This window comes from Scophthalmus maximus, chromosome 19, assembly GCF_022379125.1.
Source record: "Scophthalmus maximus strain ysfricsl-2021 chromosome 19, ASM2237912v1, whole genome shotgun sequence".
In the NCBI taxonomy this organism is placed as follows: domain Eukaryota; kingdom Metazoa; phylum Chordata; class Actinopteri; order Pleuronectiformes; family Scophthalmidae; genus Scophthalmus; species Scophthalmus maximus.
In genome coordinates, this window is record NC_061533.1 from 10,024,482 (window position 1) to 10,041,295 (window position 16,814).

General features: G+C 45.1%; 2 protein-coding genes across 6 annotated transcripts; one reads left to right on the forward strand and one right to left on the reverse strand.

Annotated features, from left to right (window-relative positions):
* smim15 (small integral membrane protein 15) lies at positions 1–2,296 on the forward strand. 5 transcript variants are annotated; one of them, XM_035638834.2, is made up of 3 exons: positions 81–146; positions 1,061–1,129; positions 1,585–2,296. In XM_035638834.2, the coding sequence occupies exon 3, from the start codon at positions 1,616–1,618 to the stop codon at positions 1,838–1,840; it is 225 nt and encodes a 74-aa protein (XP_035494727.1). In that variant the 5' UTR covers positions 81–146; positions 1,061–1,129; positions 1,585–1,615; the 3' UTR covers positions 1,841–2,296. The 5 variants fall into 5 exon arrangements, with proteins under 5 accessions (XP_035494726.1, XP_035494727.1, XP_035494728.1 ...); XM_035638833.1 differs by lacking the exon at positions 1,061–1,129 and having other exon boundaries at positions 1–146; XM_035638835.1 differs by lacking the exons at positions 81–146; positions 1,061–1,129 and adding an exon at positions 254–343.
* A 382-nt stretch (positions 2,297–2,678) lies between these two features.
* ndufaf2 (NADH:ubiquinone oxidoreductase complex assembly factor 2) lies at positions 2,679–16,789 on the reverse strand. Its single transcript, XM_035638832.2, has 4 exons — positions 16,562–16,789; positions 6,727–6,816; positions 5,656–5,696; positions 2,679–3,384 (listed from the first exon to the last, which is right to left on the reverse strand). The coding sequence occupies exons 1-4, from the start codon at positions 16,674–16,676 to the stop codon at positions 3,142–3,144; spliced, it is 489 nt and encodes a 162-aa protein (XP_035494725.1). The 5' UTR covers positions 16,677–16,789; the 3' UTR covers positions 2,679–3,141.
* Between the last annotated feature and the right edge of the window lie 25 nt (positions 16,790–16,814).

Consider the following 16,814-nt stretch of genomic DNA (forward strand, 5'->3'; position numbering starts at 1 on the left):
GAGGACTACATGTCCCGTCTTTGAGAGAAAGCCTCGCGTCCAATCACGAGCGAGTAATGTGTACAGGCCACACCCGTTTCACTTCCCGGAAAAAGGAGGAGCTGGATCTTATCGTCGTGGATTTGAACACTAATCACGACATTTGGGTAAGTTTGTTTTGTATTTAATGCGTCGCCACCACCACCAACCAACATGAAAATGCAGATTCGCTGCCGTGTCACGTTCACACTCGTTGTTGTTGCGCTGTTTCAGCCGAGAGCCAGCGCCCCTTCTCCCCGGAGTTGCAGGCCCGTTACGGACGCGCAGCGGGTCATCTAGCGGTCCTAACGTCAGTTAGCATCGGGTATTTCATCATCCAGACATCTAGATCTGATCCTAAAAGCAGAAAGGGTGAACGTGTCGCCGTCTCTCGTCTGTGTGATGCGGCGCTGCGGCCAGTGTAAAGGGCTTGTGGCGGCCCTGCCCTTGATCACATGTAGCATGTGCTAGCTGCGGTTCGATTGGACGCTAGTCAGCGAGTGGTTGTTGGCAGGTCTGTGAGGGATGGCTTGGTCCATGAGCAATAAGTTACATAAGTTCAAAAACACACAAGGGCAACTCGATTGGTCACACGAGTCAACAAAACGGTCACAACCGATGTAATATATAGTTAATATAACCCGGAACAGATTGAAACGTTAGTTGTTGACTTGTCACACTACTTGTCATATTTGTCATACCCCCCCCGCAAAGAAAATATATATTTCAGTGTGTTTGATCTGTCCTTGTTGAATTGTTTGTTCTGCCTATAATAGCCACGCTAGTAAATATATCATTTTCCAATGAACATCTGAAATACCTGAATGATCAAGCTCTAGATTCTTGCACTCAAAGGTATCATTTTTTTTGCTGTCCAATCGGATCATCTGCAATCCTTTGTTGCAGTTCAACGAGTGAATGTAACAAATCGTTTGACTAAGACAGGGCAACATTATTTAATACAAGTTATTACTGCTATACACTGTATTGCTGATATTATTTATGATTTATGTTATTCCTGTAATATGTCTTGGTGTTTAAGGTCACTGCGGGGGGAGTGTTGCAAATCACACTTCTTGTATTCGAGTGGTGCACCAATCTTCCAGGAAAGGTTGTGTACATGATTCTTTTTTCTCTCTCAACATACTGTTAAGAAAATATCAGAAAATTTGTGGGGGAAAAAACAACCTATGTTGTCAAATGATTTATTCACTCTTGTATTTTTTGGCAAAAACCCAAGTACCCTGAGATAATCAATTTACAGTGATGAGAACAGAGAAGAGCAGCCAAGCGTCACATTTGAGAAGCATGAATCAGCAAATGCTCAGTATCTTTCTCGAACAAATGATTTCAACAGTGACTCAACGGTTGTTTCCAGAAAATGTACGATATATTACTGACAGTGCGCATTATGAAATCATAGACTTTCTAAAGTCGATTTTATATAACACTCATTTGCCCACACATAAAATCATTATTGGTAGAAGGCACTAAGATTGTAGTTATTAATTGTTTTAATTTGAACACATCACACAGCTCTGGTTATTCACTCCTTTCTGTTCTCAGGTCTGATTAATCCTCATCGTTCCTGACCAGGATGATTGACGTCCGGGCATGGGCAGAGTACGTGGTGGAGTGGGCTGCCAAAGACCCCTATGGTTTCCTCACCACTGTCATACTGGCCCTCACGCCTCTTTTCATTGCCAGTGCCCTGCTTTCCTGGAAACTGGCCAAGATGATTGAGGCACGTGACCGGGAACAGAAGAAAAAGCAGAAACGTCAGGAAAACATAGCCAAGGCTAAGAGGACCAAGAAAGACTGAGTGGGAGGGTAGGATCGGGGCATAGAGGGAGAAAAAAAAGGGAGGTGCAACTACAACACTTACCGCCCTCCTTATTCCAAATAATGACATGGTGCCCTTCCTTGTCCCGGCCCTGCCGTCGGCATAGGGACACCACGCCTCTGGTCTGGGGTAGGAGGAGGGACACTGGCCCCACAGGCCGAATAGTGCTGAGACGGACAGTACTGCCTGGAGGAGGCTTGTCCCAGCGGGACTTTGGTCAGCAAGAGCACAGTGGTTATCTGTATGATGTTTTCGTACAGAGAGCCACTGATAATATTGTGCAGCTGTTGCAACACCTTGCATTCCATTGTTAGCATCTCTGTTCTGCTGAATTGACGATGTATTGAGCATACTGGAACTTTTTCTCCAAGTCACTTGCAAAGTATCCAAATTATAACTTTCTAATCAATAAAGTTTTCATGGTTAATAAGAAAACCAAATTTCCTTTTTGTGGATTTAACAAACTATTTCAGAAAAATTCACCCCCCTTGTTTTATTCTAGTGACGTGATGTTTAACCAAATTGCAGGTAATTACGCTTTCAGGTAGTGATTGACAGAACCACTTATGTTCTCAACTACATTCACTCTGACTCGGTGTACAAAAATATAACATTCAAAAGTCCAACGGGATGACGGTTTTATACTGTAGATACGTGTGAGTCTTCTGAGAAGCTGTTAAAACTGATAATCCTAAATACAGCCAGGTGGACAAATGGACATTTCCGCAAAGTCGTTTTTCTTCGTTGTTAACTTATTCATCCCCGGATGCATCTCCTGAGAGCATTTAAATAAACATACATGTGAAGGGAGACCATGTTTTCAGCTGCAGGATCCAGGTTCATTTATTTTTATTTTTAGCATGTGTTTAAAATTCCTTGAAGCTCCTTTCTTCATCAGCTCCGTGGTCAACATTAAATGTGACCTCAGGTGAAAGTGGAAACCCCCTCAATGATAAATAGAACCATAAACACAGTATTTAATGTAACTACAGTCTCATTGCACCATGGATGGGGCTGAACAGATAAATCAATCAATTTAAAGTTAACATATCTTCTCCTCTTAACATTTCCCACAGCATGTACTGTGGACCTTTTATTTCTGAGGTCATAGTCTGTGGAGTTGCTCACTTGGATTGGATTATACTGAAAGGTTTTCCAATATTAATATAAATATCAATATCTCAAATCTCCTATAAAAGTGAATATTCATTGCAGTGCTTTTTTTTTATTGGATTATAATGTATTGCACAGCAGTCTCAGTGTACGAGGATTGTCCTGGTCTATTTCTTGGGAGTGGGCATCCAGGAGCCAGGCTGAAATGTGTTTGCAGTGCTCGTCGGGTCCTCAGAGATCTCCTGCTTGCCAAAAGTGGTGGAGGCCGCATGGCCCTTCGCCACAGTCCTCGCAGGAGTCGCCACCAGACCGTCCTCATACTCCTTCGCCTGCAGGGCCAGATCTGTCTCCTCCACCTCAATGGCCTTCAGCTTGATCTGCTCCCTGTAAGACTCGTTCTTCAGCAGCTCCTATAGAACACACAGGTGGATGTACAGTATGTGCACATTCAGCGTTTCTGAGGTGTTCAACAGATACATTTTTTAAGATGTGACAGCTTTTTTGTGATGGTTGAAAATGATGAATAACCTTAAGGAAGGAAATGACCTAGAAATGTTAAGTATATGAATTTAATGACATATCACCTTTTTGCCAGCTATATATACTCTCAATAAGTCCTAGTATTATAATTAATTAATGAACGTGGCCTGGTCCCATATAAGTGGCAATATCGACATGGGTCCCCATCATGAGGGGATGAGCTTCCTACTTACGAGGGATGATTGATAAAATGATGTCCTAATGTAAAAGTAGAGGAGTTTTTCCAGCTCACATTATATGCACGTGCAGTTAAACTGAGTGAATATGCAAAAAATTCATATTCTTGTAATTGAGAAATTTGCAAGTCAGCACTCTGAGAAAATGGACAATATCGTTCTTTGTGCAGTCGTGTGCAGGAGGTCCGCGGGGACATGGTGGCAATCGGGTGAAGGCGCCTATTCTCACAGCACAATGAAGAAGTTCGCTCCTGAACTCGAACGTGGCAGAGAGCCTGGAGACAACCCCCGTCCTGGACAGACCACTGACAAGATCCAACTTCTACAAAGTAGGCATCAGTACGCTCCACAACCACTGGATTAAGTGCTTGGTTTTTGACTCCTAACTTTACGCCATAGGTTAAAACATCACAACAATACTGATTGTAGTTTACAAAAGTATATAGTCACCGTTAAGCCAACAACTTCAAAAGAATAATATTGTGTCTATGTAAGGCAAGAAAAATATTGTGTCCATTGTGGCTAACCAGATATATGAAAGGGACAGCTACCGTGGTATTTAAACGGTTAACGTCTGACCCTTTGTTGCCCGCATCATCTACCAAGGTCTGTGGATATTGCAAATGTGGAGGTGGCAGCTTCCTGATGATTTGAGAAGGAGGAGAATGGAACGTTACTGCAAGATGACTTAATGGAATCTCCAAAATGTCACGCAAAAATAACCAATGATAATTTCCCCCTCGGAGGAGGACTACCTCTGTTTTTGTCCCAGAGCAAAGCACGGAACATCAGCTGCTCACTAGTCAAAAGTAGAAGAGACATGTTGTTGCACTCAGCAGCTTCCAGGAACAAATGTGTGCATGTGTCAAGTATGAAGCAGGGCATTTACTCGAAAAAGAACAAGAGTGCTCAGTTAACCTATATTGGTCCAATAAACTCTGGTTAAAAATGTAGTGCTTGGAACGGATTGGTAAACTAACATGACAGGAGGCATCTGAAATATAAACAACCATTCCGACTCATGGAAACAATTAGAACCTGAGCGGAGTCCACCAGTGGAATAGTTACCCACTTGAGACACAGCTAGTGTCCAGTGATGTTAGCCTCTCCCTAATACGGGCAGCCAAACGGGAAGGGAGGACTGGGCATAATGATGTTGTGTGTTGGCAGAACTGGAGGACTGGAAAAGAGAGGGGGAGAGCCGTGGCCAAAAAGCCCTGCTTTGGGGAGAGAGACAAACATACTGAGCTGCTTTTCCAGCCTGTTAATGACAGGATTTAATCCAATCAATTTATGTCGGCTTGGACCGGGAAGAGAGGGAGCGTGACAAGGGGTAGGGTAATGTGCTGGGAGTAAAGCCTTGGCCACATCAACACTGTCCAGCTGTCGATGGCAGCTATTGGGCAGACGCAAGGCAGAAAATTGGAAGAGAATGTTCTGGCAGTAGAGGCAGGGGATGGCATTGGCCACTGGCAGGGACAGAGGACAGAGAGATAGAAAGAGTGCCTGGGTATTGGCCTTCCAAGGGATTTCCTATAGACCCACATTTCGCTGGCCAAATAATTTCCAGCATTCTCACATTATAAGAGCAATAAACCCAGTGAGAGGTGCGCGAGGGGGAAAACTGCGCTCCTTCACCATTCCCATCTTGGAGACTGCCAGAAATAAAACACAAAAAGCCGAGATGCAGGCTTCTGCTGGAAAAAAAAAGAGGAAAGTAAACTAGGACATGGTGTCAGTGCGCCCCCTTGTTCAGACGCTGTCTTTGGTCTCAGTCTTACCATCAAGTCACTTCTGCTGCTGTTTATTTTAACACCTGTCCCCCAAAGTTCCTGGATTCAGTTTCGAAAACTGTAAGATAAAACAAATCAAAGCCTCTGTTTTCCATCTTTCCCTCCCCATGCAACCAGTCCCCCGGAGTCCAACCATCAGCACAGCGGGGAAGCTTGGTGGGGGGAGACATACCTCGATGGAGGGGGGCTCCTTCCGTCTGCTTCGGATCCAAGCTGGAGGAGCAGGAGTAAAAAAAAAAAAAGAAGAAGAGTGAGAACACCCACACAAACATACGCTGCACAAACAAAACCTGCAGTCATATTTAAAGGCTGCAGCGATAGCGCCACTGAGTTTCAGGGCACCACAGTGGCTCGGTGTGACTACTGAGTAGCCAAGCTTGTTGAGGGAGTGTATCCAGGGTTTGTTTTGTTGTTTCATCTCACTATCAAACTACAGGGAAAACAAGAGAAATGGTAAAACATCCGAGCCATATAGACACGACGGGCTAGAACACACTAATACTGCATTAGTCTAGGGGCCACCGAGTGCCAAAATAAGAAGACAAAATGTGGATCCGCTCTGATCTTCATATTTGAAAGTACACACTGTCATTCTCCATCAATATCTCTGTCCTTCTTTCTGCTCCAGAGTGGAGCTGTATACTGTGCCTGTCTGTCATCTCTCTCTCTCTCTCTCTCTTTTTCTTTTTTTCTTTTTAAAGAGCTCTATTTTGGCTGTGGAGGCTGCACAGCAGGGAAGGTTAAAGGGATCCAGAACGCGAGAGACAGAGAGAGAGAGATTTTCGAACTCTTCCTCCAGCTAGCGCAGGGATTCTGGGCCTCTTTTATCCCTTTCTTATTTGCATCCTGATGAAAATGCATGAGGGATGGGGCGAAGCAGGATGAGGGGTTTAAGGTGGATCAAGCCAGTCTGAGACAGAGAGAACAGTTTGTATCCAGTTGTAAGAAATTTGAAACACTATTTTATGGTACGGTTGTATAACACCAGCGGAAGGCGTGTTTGATAAACGACATGGATACGCTTTTCCCAGCCCCCATCACACAGAATGATCAAGAATTAATTAATACATTTAAAAAAAACCAATGGATTAGCCTAGGCCCCAATAGATGCAGTCATGACTTTGTTATTCCATGTCATTTGTGCTGCACGTTTGTGTCCTCTGCTGGGTAGCTGCTTGTTAACGTTGTCATTTATCCATGTTAGCGATAAAGTATGTGTCGTGATGATGCAGTCCACACTTACCGTCCCACTCCATCGGTATGCTGCCTTCCATATATTCATGTTCGTTAGGATTGGCTGCCTCTACCATCCGCTTGGCACGGACGTGTCTTCCTGGGAAACAAAAACAGAAAACAGGAGAGACAAAAAAGACAGTGTGAGGGAGCAAGCGTGAGACAGACATGCCCAACAATGATGCACACAAAACGCAAAGGGATCCAAACAAACACAAAGCGGTGCAGACATAATGCTCTCGGTCTCCTGCTCACTCAGACACACAGATACAGACAGACGCACGGACACATACAAATACACAGAGGGATGACAGCGCTGTGACAGGCCATGGATGATTACCTCGTGGCCCTCGGGCCCTTCTCCTCAGATCTCGCTGAGTGGCTCCAAATCTGGGCTAAGCCTTTATGCAAATGAGCCTCCCTTTAACCCAGCCAACCAGAGCCCCCCTCGCCGACAACCCCTTCCAATCACAGCGCACCGGCTAACAATGCCCTCCAAAATCAACATCAAGCCGAGCAGGAGACAAAAGAGGTCAGATATCACAGACAACAGCGGAGGTACGAGCTGCGAGGAATATTAAGTGCTCCTCTCCCTATCTGTATACAGCACGACGCGCGCTAGCAGCAAGGCCACCGCCAATTATTTTTGGTAGAATCTGCTGATTAGGCAAGTTTGGCATGGCACACAATGACATGAAGATGGAGGCGGAGAGGGTGGGGGGGGGGGGGGGGGGTTGACGGAGAGTGATATAGACGGAACAAGAGAGAGCAAGAGACTTAAGAAGAAGGAAGGAAAAAGAGAGGGGCCAGTTGTGTTGCTTCTTTGTGTGGCGCTCGCAGAGCTTCATGCAGCGTTCGCACTAGTGACAAGCGCTGTGTTTTCACAGGGTCTCCTCACAGGTAGCCCGATGCCTGTCCAGCCCTCCGTGAAATGACGAGCCAAGGAAGGAGGAGGTAGAAGGAGGCAGAGAGGGGGAGAGAAAGAGAGAAAGAAAGGAAGAAAGAAAGAAAGGGCGCGAGAGACAGATAGAGAGAGAGAGATGATGCATGGCGAACATGGCCAGGAGGAGAGAAACGGACGGGCAAGGAAAACAACACGCTCCAAAACACAGACAATCTGTCAAGATTCCATCACCGTTTCTCCGCAGCTGACTGGACACGGACAAATGGAGGCAACCGCCGGCGTGCGCACGGCAGACTGATGGCCTTAATGTTTACTTCAGCCATAACAGATAGCTGTGGCACAGCAATGGATGAACGATGGCCCCTCAAAAGAGACGCCGTGCGCGCGTTGTTGCTTTGCCTGCGCCTTTCGCGACTTCTCCACTTCATCAGATACGGTTTTAAGCCAATTCCAACGAAGACAAAAACATTTTTTCGAAATGATGAGGATGATTCCTTCCCATACTTTATCCAGCCTATATAGTAATCAGGTCAGCTAATTAGGCTAGCATTGCTTCGGCTCTGCTTTGGTTCCCACTAGATTGTCACTGTGGGGCCTCACGCGGCTCCAGCTCTGCAGCTTTTTGGACAAAAAAAGAAAAAAAACACTGCATCCTCTCACCTCATCTCCGAGCCAAGCTAAGACAACGTTTCCTCACGTTTGTTTACATGTATGCCTTAAAATGTCTTGTGAGAACCCCCCCCCCCGCCCATATAGCACGATAAAAAAAAACAACTGCCAGCAAACAAAAAAGCCTACGTTCTCTAGGCAATACTAAGAAATACATTTAACAGATATGCTAATTATAAACAGATCGTATCCATATTTGCATCGGGTGTGGGTGGCAGTAGACTAAAATGGAACAATTATGACACAGTCCCCACAAGAAATGTGCTTAGCTACAGCTAATGCCTAACTAATAAGCATAAAGAGAGGCACCCACTTTTTTTTTTTTTTTCTGCGTCCCTCTCCACTAGGTTGCATCTCCCCCTCTCCTCTGTCACACTCCAACATGGCTCCCCTCTTGTCTTGTTGCTTCTGCAGCATGACTAAACCCCTTTCCACCATGGCTTTTATCCTTGGATTTGAATACCAAATACTGTATGTACATATATTTATGAAACACGGCTCATCCTCCCACCACGTACACATTGGGAGGAGGCTTGTCAGTCTCATTGGGGTGATTCTCGCTCTCTTTGTAATTTCTGATCTGGGACAACGGCAGAAAAACATGCGGGCCAAGGCCGCGCTGGTTTTTTTTTTACAACAGAAGTACAAAGGAAACACGCCGGATCTCTGAAAATGTAGTTACATCACAGGAGTCGAAGTAAGAATGAGTTAAAACAAGTGCACAAGATTAACAATACAGCCACAATTACCTTAGTTGTGGACACCCGAGTATATTAAAGAACGAAATCACTGCATATAGGCCTAATCTTCACCTAATGAAGCTTAACAGCATTAGCCGGCTTGGCACATTGTTTGCATAGTGGTTTCTAAACCTAACGGGCTGCATGCACTTCACAATTACTGTCATTACCAAGTCATCTAGACTTTCTTTTTTACTTTGTCTTTTTTCTTCTCAAATTTTAAGCAAATTAACAAAACAAAGAAATACACCTTAACATCTACAGATTCTGGGTTTTTTTTGATTTGTGGATTAACAATTAGGTCTTAAAATGGCAACAAAAATGTCTTACTTTGTCTGACCAACAATCATAAAAATAATAATCCCAAAGTATTTTAAAACAATGATATAAAATGGAGAAATACTACCTTCCACATTTAACAAATTTGTAAGCTGCTATTGGTAAATGTTATAACCAAACCAAATAAAAATAGAAAAAAATCATATCTAACATTTATATATTCTTTTCCACATTAACTGATTAACCCTTTAGTCCTTGAAATAATGAAATGACACAAATTAAATTATGTCTTCCACAAGTCCAAGGCAATTTCTCAAATATGTATCTATGCTTTGTGTATTTCTTATTTAAGTAGCTTGAAATCTTGTGTCATCTTCTTTGTCAGTCTAAATGTTAATATGTTGTAAGAAATGGAGGAACCACATTTAGATCAGTGGTAATTATTCAACATCAATCGCAATGAGTTTTCAATATATTCACCATTTAATTTCTCTGAGGAATCAAGTCTTAGTTTTTGCTTCATAGACTCTAGTCTGTACTTGACACAGTCATCAAACTGGGTGCATGGCACCTCTCTGCTTCACAGTTCAGACCCATGTGCCCTCCTTTCCTTCCCCAGCTTGAGAAAGAGGGGGGGGGTGTTAGGAGCTCTCGATCTCAGCAGGCACCCTTGTGACAGGTCTGCCTTCTCATCACTCACTAGGGGAAACCTACTTACCAGTCACACACACACACACACACACACACACACACACACACACACACACACACACACACACACACACACACACACACACACACACACACACACACACACACACACACACACACACACACACACACACACACACACACACACACACACACACACACACACACACTGGTTAGAGCAGATTAACCTGAGGAACAGGAGCGAGGACACTGCCTCTTACCGTGAAGGACAAACGCAGCGCTGCGTTGCAGAGGGGGAGGGGCCAGCGGCAAGAGGAATGAAATCCCACCACATAAATATTCATGAGCCATCTCACCTGTCTGAGCGCGACTCATCTGTGAGCCTGGCTGTGGAACCGGGGGGAGTTGGGGGTGTAAAGGGAGGAGACAGGAATGCAGGATGGGTGAGGGGTTGCCGTGGCAGCTGGATCGGGAGCCAATCAAACTGAAGGTACGCCCATCCCTTCCACTAGGTACAATAAGACGTGATGCGCTCGGAGTGCTGCTCTTTGAACCCTGAACACACCCCGCTAAACTCCATCACCTGCTTCAGCACACACACACACAAACACAAGAACACACACACACACACACACACACACACACACACACACACACACACACACACACACACACACACACACACACACACACACACACACACACACACACACACACACACACACACACACACACACACACACACACACACACACACACACACACACACACACGCACGCACGCACGCACGCACACACACACGCACACAACCTCTCACAGACTTAACACATCAGCTCCCAGGTGAGTACTGCTGGGGGCAACCTGAGAGGTCTTTCACCTCCACAATGTCATTCCAGGCATCTTGTGCTTCACGCGCTCGTCTCTCTCTCACTCTGTGCTGCTGCAGTCTGGGTTTTGTTTTAATTTTTTTTTTCTCCAGGTAAAGAAAAGCCCGAAACACTCAAGTCGAGGCAAAAACAGAATGAGCTCCAACTGTTGGTCTCATGCTAATCACCAACCACACCAACGTTTATCCTGAGAAACATCATATTCACTTGTCTCTGATAAGAATGCTATGCAGGCAAAAGCTCCCAGCTTTCCCTCTCAATTGACAGCAGTTTTTTTTTTGTCTTCATGATTGTGCGAGGTAGAGCAGCTAGTTTTTTGTATTTGACACTGTGGTGGAATGGGAAGCTGTCCTGAAGCGGTGCACTCGTCAGCCTGGGTTGAGCCTGGTTTATTCCTCTCCAGCCCAGAGCTCAGCAGGGGACGGATGTGGGACCAGTGTGCGCATGGTAATGGACAGCTTTATGAAGACGGAGTGATCCGATAAGCATCAGTGATACAAGGGCAACCAGGTACCAATGACGAGACCCTCACCCCTCTCTTCCCCCAATCCCTGGAAAAAAAAATGATGAGGATGTGTGAGGCCTGTAACCATGGTTACCCATTAGCCCTGAGTCTTGTGATGGGGTTTAGGGGGGGAAAGGCCAGCGATTGTTTTGCATCAGTTCTGGAGAGAGGAGGAGCTTAGGCACAAAGTAGGCCTGCTCCTGCTGCTGCTGCTGCTGGTGTGCATTTTTTTCCTTTTCTTCCAGCCCTCATTCTGTTTGTCCCTGTTGCTGTCGATCCCGCTGAGGCTCGAGCGACTCAAGGCAGAACAGAGGAGAATAATTCATATAGAAGTAATAACATGCTGAAAAGAATACTCTGATTTCCCCCGTGTGCTACTTTTAACTAAACGCAGGCATACTTGAGGGTGGAAGGGATATACTGTAGACCCCTCTGCTTAAGACCACCCATCCTCTTGAGTCTCTTCCCTGCCTGATGGGTTATAGAAAAGGGCCGTGGAAGGGCCAGGAAGTCAGCGTCCTTTGTGAGGCTGTGGAGCGCTGTGACCCCTCCTCTCCTCCTTGACTCCTCTGAGGCCCACGCATATGTGATGTCCATACACCAAGCTGTCCACCCCTTTCTATTTACCACCATCACACTCATGCAACCCCCTTCCTCTCCTTTCCTTTGCACCTACAGTCCCCCCACTCCCTCTCTCCATTAACCTACCTCCACCTTCTCTCTCTCCCCTTCTATCTGTCTGCCTGTTCCACCCACTCATTTCACCCTCTTTCTGTCGGAAAACCCTCCTTTCGCATTCACTCTCTCCATTCTTCCCCCACTCTGTAATTTCACCCCATATGTCAGCATCCCCCTTGTTCTTTGTCACTCACTTTCTATACCCCACCTTCTTCTCCACCCTCTGCGAGTCTCCCCCATGCAGCCTTATCTTTCCCCCCTTACTCCTAGCCTTATTTCTCCCTGCCTGTCTGCTTTATTAAAATATTCTGAATTGAATAAGCAGTGGAGGGCTCCTGGAGATGTGTGTCGGTCCGTCTGTCAGTCTTCCTGGGTGAGTTTCTGACAGACAAGGAGCCCTGAGGTGTCAAGACATCTCGCTGGCCATCTGACCAAACAGAGACATTAATGCATTGGACGGTGAATCACTTCTAAGCCAAACAGAAACATTTATTTTTTGATTAATTTGTTGTCTTCCCTCTCTTGCAGTCATCAACTGTGTGTATGAATTCCTCGCCAAACAGAAAATCGGTTCGCAGGCGGTAGAAACAATAGATTTCAATTAAAACTTGTAAGTTGAGAGACAGATGGCGTCTGAAATATAGAGTAGGTTTACACTGGAAAGGCCTAAATGCTTTAACCACTGATACTGGAACAAGGCCAATGTGAAATGTTCTACCAAAGGAAATAAATGTGCCCGTTTCTCATTTCAGCATCTATCTTTTCAAATGCCTTTTTAATGAAGTAGTTAAGCCACTCCATGATGTTCCACCACACACACGTACACATACACAGTTGGCAACCACCATACAGAACAATGAGTTAAACCCACTTGGTTTTCCTATAATGATTAAACAACCTTCATTTAAACCCCATGCATTGCAAAGCTGCTGATCAATTAACATGATTTACTGTGTTGGCCGCGGACATCGCCGCTCCATGGTAAACACTAACTTGGTGTCCTACTGTAGGATAGACCTTCTTCATCACACCCTGGGGATGACTTGTGGCAGAATAAACAGCCATTTGGACCCTCGTCTCTCTCCGCTGTGACTCTTTTCAAGGAAACGTGTGGCTTGAATCAACGCTCTGATGACACACAGCCATCTGTTGTTGTGTTAAGTGTGTTAGGGCATGAAGTGGAAAGGGAACGCACAATCGCAGATTTTTCTTTTCCTTTTTAAAAGAAAATACAAAGCAGATACAGATGCACTCACACACACACACACACCTCTTCCCTCAGTCCCTAGAGTCGCCCATCCTGAAATAGCAGAACTGAGGCCTTTTCAGTTTTTCACTTCATAGGACAAGAGCTGGGGAATCAAATAAATAATAGACAAAGAGAGTGGGATAGTGATAGGACGACAAGTCAATGCGTCTTTTCTCTGCAACAGTGTGGCACACCTCTGAAGAACCCCTGAATCCCTTCCGTTCTCCACACAGCGGAGAGGACCAATAGATTAAAACTGCATGGCACACACTGTTAAAATGAATAGCGCTAAAAATACATCCTTTTCACTGAGACATGAAAGGAAACTGCCTTTCCCCTGTCCAGTATTGAGCAGCCATTGATTCCAAGACAAAGGCTACATCTCCTCAAAGAGGTAAGAAAAATAGCAATCATACAGGCAATTATTTTCAAATGTGCCTGCAGCGGCCGATAATGTCAGTGTGCCTCTCTTCCTAAATAAAGGGAGGGAAGGCAGGCGTCAAAGCTGCAGGCCCACTGCTGAAGACGAATGAGCCCATCCGCAGAATGCTTTGCTTTCATCTGGGCAGCATGACATGGCGCCCCGTGCAGTGTGAGGCAGAGCTGGGCCTGGGGGACGGACGCACACAGAAAGAGAGAAGAATATAGATTCTCTATTCAGCTCTATGGAGCCGACACCAAGGCAAAGATCTTCTAAAGACCACTGTCCAGATTGCCAGTGGCTTTCTCTCGTAGCCCTGCCGTAGACAATAATCAGTGCAGCGCCGTGGCCTATTGCAGCGCACAGTAGGCCTCTATAGCTGGACCTTTTCTAAAGACAGACACAGAGCTTCTCTCTCTAGAGGTGTGTACTTCAGACCCGGGCCTTTTCATTTTGATGTGAAGCAGCATATGAGTAGAGGGGCCTGCTAAGCCTTCTGCTGGGTCTAGCCCTCCACACTAATGAACTGTTTCAATGTTTTGAATATAAATCTTTCCTGGACTAGCTTCAAAGAGGGAAAATCAAGAGGCAGCAATGAAGGGGAGGGGCAAGGAGAAGAAGGACTAACTGAAGGCATATAAAGAGGTCATCCTATAAGTGGAGACCACTGGAATCCAATTTGAACAGACATGCAGTTGCTTCCTTTTATTTTTGGGTTGGCAGCAACCATTAATGTCTTCAAACGTAGCCTACCGCACACTGAACTGCTTACGCCCCAGTTTTTTTTAAGTTGACAGATTGAAAGAGGTAGAACACGGGAGCAGCAAAGCATGGCTAAAGGTAGAGAGGGGCGGACTGAGCACTGGGGACGGTCAAGTAGACGGAGGGAGTAGGCAGAGATGGGAGAGAGAGAGAGAGAGAGGAGAAGGAGAAAGACTCCTCACCTACTTCAACGACAACTCATGTGCTGCAGTAGAAAGCCCTGCGGTCCATGCCTTCAGGCTCTGAGCCCACGCTTGGCCTATCAGTTTAAGATCAAAAAGAGCTCGCTTTAGCAAGACATATGGACTGAATAATGCATCTGCTTTATTTCCACAAGGCTGGACAGGGTGAGGGGCATTAGATAGGAGTTATATATTTCTATATGCTGTATTTGTATGTATATTTTACTCTTCTGAGTATGTGCTTGTTTTGCATGTATGAGTGTGTTTGTTAGGAACCTCCACTATTTCTATAGGCCAACTGGCCTTTCCGCAGTGTCAGACATTGTGATTGGACAATGAATACGGTAGCCTGTAGCGTGCTGAACAAAATAGGCTTCTGTGATGTCTCATTTGAATAGTCTGACAGCCAGGGGTGGAGGAGCAGCCTTGTAATGAATTATAAATACGAGGTGGGCACAAGTTTCCCTGCAAAACTGCTGAGAAAAGGTGAAGCACAAAGTCAAGTTCTGTCAAAGAAATCTGGCTTGCAACCTGCCAGTGGTCGGTCCCTCTGGCAAAATAAAATAACAAAACAGTTTGGTTTCATCCTCTGAGAAATGTAGCACTAAGTGTATATATTGTAGGATATCTATTTAGTGTATGCAGGTCAAAGATAAACTTTATCTAGCTTGTGTAATGTGGCACCAAGAGAGGGAGACAAACACAAGAATGTGTAGTTGGGATAAGATTATTTCTAGATTATTGCGGCATTGTCTAGTTCCCAGAGGACACAAATACAGTATATGGAAAGTGAAAGAAATCCGCGGCTCAGGCACAGTGATTCTGGCAAATATCACGAGACATAAACCTTTGGTACAAATAAGACAAACGCCCATGGGCTTGTTAACCGTCAGTGTCATGTCTGGAGCAGACAAAGGGTTGTGCTCTTTGACATGTGACCTCTGACCCGTGGCCTATAGTCTGAGTAGGACCCCTGCTGTTGATGATCTAAGGTGGTACAAGGAGGGGATATATCTAGAATGGATATTGCTAATGAATTAATAATAATAATAATAATAATAATAATAATAATAATAATTAAACTAGGAAAGACAGGACTTTTTAAAAAATTTTGGTCAAGATCTGTGTACCTGAGCTGGAATGCTCCCAAACCTAATTAATCTTTGATGAGATGATAAGCATTGCCAACTTCTCACCATCATCCTTATCCGTACACACTTGTTTAAGACACGCTGGAGGAGGACTCACTGTAAGTCCGGGCATCAAGTCTGCAAGGCTGACCAGCACGTCCTTGGCGCTGTAGCCGTCAGAGATGGTGTGAAGGACACCATTGGTTACCCACCACAGATTAGCCTGATGACACAGTTCCACTGCTTGGCTTGAGCATTACACACTGTCTGCCATGTCTTGGTAGGGTGTGTGACCTCCTTCTAAAGCCTCATCATTGACAAGTAATCATTTATTCTGCCTCCAAAATACCAGTTTTAAAACTGCGGACAGTTACATTAAATACAGACCAAGAATTCTTATTAAAAAACTCAAAAAATAACAAAGTTCATACTGAGACCGTGTCGCCATCTAGTGGCAGGATTATAATACTACAAGGGTGAAAGGGTGACAGTGATAAAGTCATATCCACAACAACACATTTAGGATATTGATACAGAGTGCACAGATGTATTGTCATTTATCAGGGGGGTTGAACTAGGAATCCGTTACTGTAGCCATATGAAAACGGTTTCAGCAGTTAATAAGAAATGGCAGTAAATATAGCCACATATTGGAGTGTCAGGGACACAACAAGAATAAAAAAAATGTTTTGTGAACTTATCTTTATTTGTCTACAGCTGGTATGAAAGTAAACGTTATGAGGGCCAAAGTTAAGGCTTTTACTCACCTGTCCATGTCTTCTGTTCTGGGACAGAGTAATATTTGTTCCCCAGATTATCCGTCCCGACGTGCTCGCGTACAATCCCGAACGTCCGCCGAAGAAGTCGAGCAACCCTGCTCATGTTCACGGGACGAACCGGAGGGTTCGGATCAGTATTTGTCAGTGTCCCAGCTGAGCTCTCTGCCCTGTGTGCCCTCTCTCTGATGCGTTGATGCCACTATGCGAGAGTTGGGAGAGGGGAGCCAATAAACTGTCTTCT

What these genes read in the sequence shown, in the direction of transcription:
- ndufaf2 (XM_035638832.2), bottom strand. Translation starts at nt 16,676, where the DNA reads ATGAGCAGGGTTGCTCGACTTCTTCGGCGGACGTTCGGGATTGTACGC. An exon ending in CATACCGATGGAGTGGGACG is followed by an intron (nt 5,697 to 6,726) that starts GTAAGTGTGGAC and finishes CTGCTCCTCCAG; the next exon opens with CTTGGATCCGAAGCAGACGG. An exon ending in AGGAGCCCCCCTCCATCGAG is followed by an intron (nt 3,385 to 5,655) that starts GTATGTCTCCCC and finishes TGTGTTCTATAG; the next exon opens with GAGCTGCTGAAGAACGAGTC.
- smim15 (XM_035638833.1), top strand. Translation starts at nt 1,616, where the DNA reads ATGATTGACGTCCGGGCATGGGCAGAGTACGTGGTGGAGTGGGCTGCC.